The 7153-nt window shown below is 40.3% G+C and overlaps 1 protein-coding gene across 2 annotated transcripts; it reads right to left on the bottom strand.

The window, feature by feature from the left end:
- Positions 1-360: 360 nt before the first annotated feature.
- On the bottom strand, positions 361-4505 carry LOC115673903 ((-)-germacrene D synthase-like). 2 transcript variants are annotated; one of them, XM_056319850.1, is made up of 7 exons: positions 4303-4505; positions 3825-4113; positions 2795-3170; positions 2477-2695; positions 2110-2248; positions 1776-2024; positions 361-834 (listed from the first exon to the last, which is right to left on the bottom strand). In XM_056319850.1, the coding sequence occupies exons 1-7, from the start codon at positions 4438-4440 to the stop codon at positions 541-543; spliced, it is 1704 nt and encodes a 567-aa protein (XP_056175825.1). In that variant the 5' UTR covers positions 4441-4505; the 3' UTR covers positions 361-540. The 2 variants fall into 2 exon arrangements, with proteins under 2 accessions (XP_056175825.1, XP_030452027.1); XM_030596167.2 differs by lacking the exon at positions 361-834 and adding an exon at positions 1358-1672.
- Positions 4506-7153: the final 2648 nt, after the last annotated feature.

Raw genomic sequence — 7153 nt, 5'->3', positions numbered from 1 at the left:
AGACCAGAGCATGAACGATTAGGCATTGACTACGCTAAAAGCTTCCATGTTGCTAATCGTTATACGCGTCATGTTCAATGAACTTGTTTGGAACAAGCACCTGTGTTCTAACTCGGGCATCACAATACCCAATGACTCATGACTCGTCATTTCCTTAAGTATCCAATAATTAATGGTGAAGCTAAGAATACACCGGTCTCAACAAGATCATTGATATCCACTTGATGATCAATCGACTGGGAACAATTTAAAGATTTAGTCTAACTATGAACCTGTCACACATATTCTCAACGTCTTAAGAATAGGTCTAGTCACAACTGATCTTATGAAATCATTCATATATTTAAATAATTGGACAAATGAATGAATACATCCTTGCCATTAAATAAATAATGAAATTGAAAATATAACTTAAATCCCTAACATGTAACTATTACATGGTGACTTTAGGGCATACATCTAACACATCATCGATAGAATAATCGGTCTAGTTTCCAATGTCCAGCTAATGAACATCTAGTTCATTGCTGTATATCAAAACTATTGCACTGGGTCCATGAGCACCAAACGTATGTAATCTTTTAGCGTAATATGAGGATTGGTATAATGATCTCCTCCGTCCTTGTACAGCACATCCATCACTCGTGTGAGGTTGAGAATTCCCATGAGAAGAGGCATCGCGACGGTAGTCGGGTGAAGACACTCCTCATTCATGTCCTTCCACGCATCATTAACTTGCTTGGCAAGGTCGTTTTCCGCTTCTCGTTCCGTGACACCGTAATGTTTCATGTAACATTGCACGGCCGAGTCCGCATGTTCTCTTCCTTGCTCAAACTGCAAAGATATGTACAACAAGACATATAAACGAGAGCTGATGTTTCATAGAGTTGGATTGGGTCTATATCTTAATACAAGAGTAGCAGTGGTAGAAGAGGAAGAAGAAGATTGTCCCTTTTGGAAAATGTGACCTTCAAGCTTTCTCATAGTTGATCTCATTCTCATCTTTCCATTGTCCATACAGCTAAAATCAACTTGTTTTCTCACCATACCATTCTTAATCACATCCTTTGAAATCCAAAATGAAAATAGCTCTTCGAAAGCTTAATTTATTTAATTTTTTTTTGGATGAGTAAATTATATGCTTCATTTCATTCTCCAATGAATAATATGAGGGTAAAGCTACCAGATATCCATATTGACACAACCATAACATTCTCGCTAAAAGCTTTATTGCACTTCAACTGACATATGGATCCCATGTCTTATTCCCAAGCCAATCTCATTAACACTTGACACATGCATATATGCATCATCGATAGAATAATGGGTCTAGTTTTCTGATGTCCAGCTGATGAACGTCTATTGATGCATATCAAAACTATTGCACTGGGTCCATGAGCACCGAACGTATGTAATCTTTCAGCATAATATGAGGATTGGTATAATGATCTCCTCCGTCCTTGTACAGCACGTCCATCACTCGTGTGAGGTTAAGAATTCCCATGAGAAGCGGCATCGCGACGGCAGTCGGGTGAAGACACTCCTCATTCATGTCCTTCCACGCGTCATCAACTTGCTTGCGAAGGTCATTTTCCGCTTCTTGTTCCGTGACACCGAATTGCTTCATGTAACATTGCACGGCCGAGTCCGCATGTTCTCTTCCTTGCTCAAACTGCAAAGATACGTGCAACAAGACATATAAACGAGATCTGATGTTTCATAGCAGTTGGGTTGGGTCTATATCTTCATTTATTACGTGCAAGAAAAAAAGGTACCTTATGAGTGGCCAAATCATCCATGAGCCTGCAAATAACTGTTGAAGCCTTCAGTATCTTTGGGTCGTTGAACAACCAATCTAAATCGTCTTTTGTTACCATATCTTGCATTCCAACAAAGGACGTGATCGCTAACAAGGGGTAACCACTCGATACTACTGCAATGGACATGTACTCATCCATCGTGGGCTTGTGTTGTTGGTGCAGCCAATTTGCTTCAGCAAAGTAGTATCTTGCTTGCCTTTTCATCTGAATATGCAAAGCATTTAATTCCTATCAATCGAGAATAACAACACTATGATTGTAGAATACAGTAGAGGTGGTATGATCTTACTGCTTCTTTCGCATAGTGGAGGCCATACAATCTTCCTTTGCAAGCCAGTATTTCTCCAATTTCAACGTAGACATCGATAAGTGCTTTGTAGAACACTTGCATGTACTCTGGAAGATCATTTATGCAATCAATGTCCCACCTGAAATTATCATATACATTACATGATATTTCAAAAACCTTCTATTGCACGAGGATTTGCTAATCACAATATTGTCCGAGAACTATGACAAGGTTAATCTACCAACCCCATCATCTTTCAGTACTAAGAGTTGCCAATTAATACATTTTTCCACATCTTGTATCTCATGCGAATATACATGTAACAAAATCTACTTGAAATAAGACACATCTACTGTGCCAATCTAACCTTTGAACAGCTTGAGTAAAGAGCTCTAGCTCTTCATAGGTTCCATAGACATCATATATGTCATCAAGAACTGAAGTCATTGCGATCACTTTGGTCAACATTCTTCGAACAAGCACTAATTCGGGCTCAAAATGAACTCCTAAAATCCAAAAGTATCCTTCCACGAGCCTATCTCTTGCAAATGGTAACTTCCTCTTGAAGTCCAGACCCATCCACCACCTAAATGCAAAAGGGCAATATTCACAATTACTTAAAACCACCTTCCATAGAGTATAAACAACAAATCAAGTTAATCCTGAGATAGCGTAATTGATCAACCTTGCAAGATCACATAACTCCTTCCGGTGTTGCTCTTGCAAGTGGTTGAAATCTAACTTGGCCAGTGATAGTAAGATTTTATTATGCAAAGGTTCCGCTTCATACATGGAGATGTATAGTCTCGCCTCGAGCCTCGGCACCCCTCGACGAATTGTTTGCTTTAAGGCATGACGGACTTGCATTGTGAGAGGAGGGCTTAGTTGCTCCTCATCAATGGACTCAAGATGGGTTAAACTGAAAGAAAGCGCTTGATCGAGAACATCTTCTCCATGCACACTCAGATGGCTAGCTTCATACAAACTTAGTAATCCACGCACGTCACTTTTGTATTTTTCACTGAACTTCCCACTGGTGTCCTTGAACTTGTTGAAGATGTCTGCTTATAAATCATAGTGAAATCAGGATTTCAATTGAAACATCCCTATTAGACGAAAAGATCTTCACGAGCGGTCTAAACACCTTTGGTTACCGAAAGAGTAGATAGTAACAATAAGAACCAACACGTGAATGGTGATTAAGCCACTCGTAGAGGATCTTTTTTGCCACGGATGGTGTTTATAATAATTGTCCCTATTGATACAACAAATTGTGTGACAAATCGTTTAACGCGTCTTGAGAAAGTGAGAGACTCAATCTCTATATCTCTAGAATTATTCTAAAAGAAATAGTTTGCATCTACATAGATATGTTTCATTTAGTTATATTCTAGCGTTTTCCACCACTATATGTGTCTGTGGTCAAGAACGTGAAGAATGCCTCGAGTTTAACATATTTGTGAAATTCCTTACAGTCAAATCTTTGTCTAGTAGGAGTACTTTATGTGTATTATATTTTTATCAGATCGTCCCTTTTGGGGTCATGTTGTGCAGTAGCTCGGGCGGGTCGGGTACAACTTCAGGAGATCGATTGTTGAATGACCTCAATCCACGGCAGGGAAAGGCAAAGAGGATCGATTCTAGATAATCGCAAAGGATCATAGTCTATCGGTAGTAATTTGCAAAATGATAAAAACAGAGAAAGGGCCACTCACCACATGAAATCCAGTAACCTTGTTGTCGCAATAAACGGAAGAGGAGAGCGACAGTGTAGAGGTCGTCAATATCATGATCTCCATTATTACAAACAAAGCAGGCCTCGTTAAGCTGTTTCAACACATGATCAATCTCACTTGTGAAGTGGTACGCAATGCCTAAGCGTTGAATTTGATCAATCATGTCCAGTTTCAGGGACGGCTTGTCCGCGTTAGTGCATAGCATCCTCTTCACCTCGTCCTTCAGCTTCTGGATTTCTTGTTCCGCCTGCTGATCATGGCCATTATCCTACACATAAACAAGAATACATGTTTATTTCACTCCAACAATAAGTGCATGAAACGTTCATTGGCCCAAGGCCTATCCTTAAATTGTTATTTTTAGTCTATTTTCACCCTCTTTTTCTACCTTAAGTAATCGATTTTGTAGTAACTTGCAAGATCACATTAAAGGAAGGTGGAGCAACTTAAGTCCTACCATTGAGTTGGAGGGAGCAGCATATTTGGCGAGGTAATCCTCCCACAAGCTCGGATGATAATCTACCGGCCGGCGCTCAACCATTTGGCTTTTTTCTTTAGCAGAAAGAGGACCATTTGTTGAGATCACTAGAGACATTTTTGTTCCCCTTTGTACGTAGATGTGTACACAAAATGAAGAACGAGAGGCTTTGATTCTTGTCTTGCGAAGGGATAGTTGAAGAGAATTTATAGACAAACAAACATTCCATGATGCCAAAGACCATAGTAATCAAGTTACCAAACCCCATTTGACTAGCCATGTTACTAAATACACCATGTCTTTTACAAATCATCACGTTATTCATAAAATTCCGTCCAATCACAAATACGCAAAACTCCAAATTCTCTGTTAACTTCATATGTTTTAAACTATTAATTGAGTACTCTTAAAATAATTTATCCAATTTTCTAAAATAAAGGATATGTCTATAAGAGGCTAGCATGCGTAAGAAATTTCTAGAAATAGTGTTGAAGGCTGCGAATGATAACCATTCTGTTTCTACTTTTCTGTTCCAGAAATAGGTTTGGAACAGAAATCCGTTTGGTAACGCAATTTCATTTTTCTATTTCTGGAACAAATTTTGATTTCAGAAATAAGTTTGGAACAGAAATGAGAAGTAAAAATTTTCTACTTTTGTATTTCTGGGACAAAAATGAGAAATAAAAATTCTTCTCATCGCTCGCCCTCGCTAATAGCCGGTCGCCCACTCACCGCCCATCGCCGCCTACTTGCCGGCTGCCGCCATTTGCCGTCTTCCGCCGTTGGCCACTGTGGGGCACCTTTCGCAGTCCACCGGCCACCGTCTCTCGCTGTCGATTAGGGTGCGCATGGAATGCATTCCGGAATAAAAATTCTATTCCAGAATGCATTCCGGAATAAAAATTCTGTTCCGGAATGCATGGCATTTGTTAAAAAATTTCCGGAATGCATTCTGGAGCGATTTTTGCATTCTGGAATAAAAATGCGTTTGTTAAAAATACTTGATTCCAGAATGCATTCTTGATTCCAGAATGCATTTTTGATTCCGGAATGAGTTTTTGGCAAGAAAAAGAGAAGCTACTTTTTGTAGCTTCTTGATTCCGGAATGCATTCTCCCTATTTTCTCACAATTTTTTTTTTCAGAAAATGCATAAAAATTGAAAAATTCTAGAAAAATTCATAAAAATTTCCAGAAAATAAAAAAAAGTCAGATTTCGGGAAAATATGAAATTTGGTGAATTTTTTTTAAAGAATAAAAAAAAATAAAAAATTTCAAAACTTCACAGAATAGCTTAAAACACATGTGGCCATCCACTTTGAGTGAAATTTAAATTTTTTGAGGTGCCCAAAAAAAATCAAAAATTTCAAAACTTCACAAAATGGCTTAAAATACCTGTGGCCACCTACTTTGAGTGAAATTTAAATTTTTTGAGGTGCCCAAAAAAAAGAAAAAAATAAAAAATAAAAAATTTCAAAACTTCACAAAATGGCTTAAAATACCTGTGGCCACCCACTTTGAGTGAAATTTAAATTTTTTGAGGTGCCCAAAAAAATAAAAAAAATAAAAAATTTCAAAACTTCACAGAATGGCTTAGAATATCTGTAGCCACCCACTTTGAGTAAAATTTAAATTTTTTGAGGTGCCCAAAAAAATAAAAAAATAAAAAAAATTCAAAACTTCACAAAATGGCTTAGAATACCTGTGGCCACTAATTTTAAGTGAAATTTAAATTTTTTTAGGTGCCCAAAAAAAATTAAAAAAAAATAAAAAATTTCAAAACTTTACAGAATGGCTTATAATACATGTGGCCACCCACATTGAGTAAAATTTAAATTTTTTTAGGTGCAAAAAAATCAACAAATCAAAACAGTTTCCCGAAATCAATTTCGGAGCGAAATTAGTCATGTTTTACCAAACAGATTTCTCATCCGAAATCAATTTCGGCAAGAATTCAAAATCAATTTCGGCAGAATTTGATTTCTGGAGCAGAATGGTTACCATTCGCACCCTTACCCTCCTCCTCCTGCCGGCCGCCCTCCTTCCGCCGTTGCTTGCCTCCCGCTGCCAGCTGTCGTGGGCCATCGCCCACCATCCACCAGCCACCGTCTCCTGCCGCTGCCCGCCTCTTCCCGCTGCTGCCCGCCTCTCGCCGCCGGCCGCCCTCCTCCCGCCGCTGCTTGCCTCTTGCCATCGGCTGCCCTCCTCCTGCCACATGCTGCCATGGACCGCCATCTGCCATCCATCGGCCATCGTCTCCCGCCACTGGCTGCCCTCTTCCCGTCGCCGCCCTCCTCCCGCCGCCACCCACCTCTCTCCGTCGGCCATCATGGGCCGCCACCCACCATCTGCCGGCCACAATCTCCCGCCGCCTCCCTCCTCCTGCCCCCGCACACCTCCCGCTGCCGGCCGTAGCCAGCCTCTCATCGCTGCTAGACGTCGGCCGCCGTCCTCCGCACTGGCCGCGTCGCGTCCCCCCACCGGCCGCGTCGCGTCCCCCCACCGTCCGCTGTTCGCTGCCACCATCCGTCGCCACCGTCCGCCCACCGTCCACTCGCCGACCACTCGAGGCAGAGAAATTTTGTGCCGTTATCAAACAAAATTTTGTTTTGGGAACATAAATTTTGTGTCATTATCAAACGCGTATTTTTGTTCAGAAATTCATCTATGGAATAGAAACAGAAATTCTATTTTTGGCCAGAAATTGATTTCTAAAACAGAATGGTTGTCATTCGCACTCAAAGTCTCTAGTATTGCGTGGACAAGGGTGAAAGCAGAAAATCTCTCTGACATGCAAAGATATTTGGTGTAGAGAGGTGGTGATGTATGCCT

This window comes from Syzygium oleosum, unplaced genomic scaffold (genome assembly GCF_021117445.2).
Source record: "Syzygium oleosum isolate NSW1041296 unplaced genomic scaffold, Sole_v2.1 Sole_v2.19, whole genome shotgun sequence".
Taxonomy (NCBI): Eukaryota; Viridiplantae; Streptophyta; class Magnoliopsida; order Myrtales; family Myrtaceae; genus Syzygium; species Syzygium oleosum.
This window is presented reverse-complemented; position numbering and strand designations above follow the sequence as displayed.

Excerpts from the sequence above, each read along its gene's own strand:
- LOC115673903 (XM_056319850.1), bottom strand. The coding sequence starts at position 4,440 with ATGTCTCTAGTGATCTCAACAAATGGTCCTCTTTCTGCTAAAGAAAAA. Across the intron at positions 2,696-2,794 it reads GAGTTATGTGATCTTGCAAG|GTGGTGGATGGGTCTGGACT; the intron begins GTTGATCAATTA and ends TTTTGCATTTAG. Across the intron at positions 2,249-2,476 it reads TTTACTCAAGCTGTTCAAAG|GTGGGACATTGATTGCATAA; the intron begins GTTAGATTGGCA and ends TGATAATTTCAG.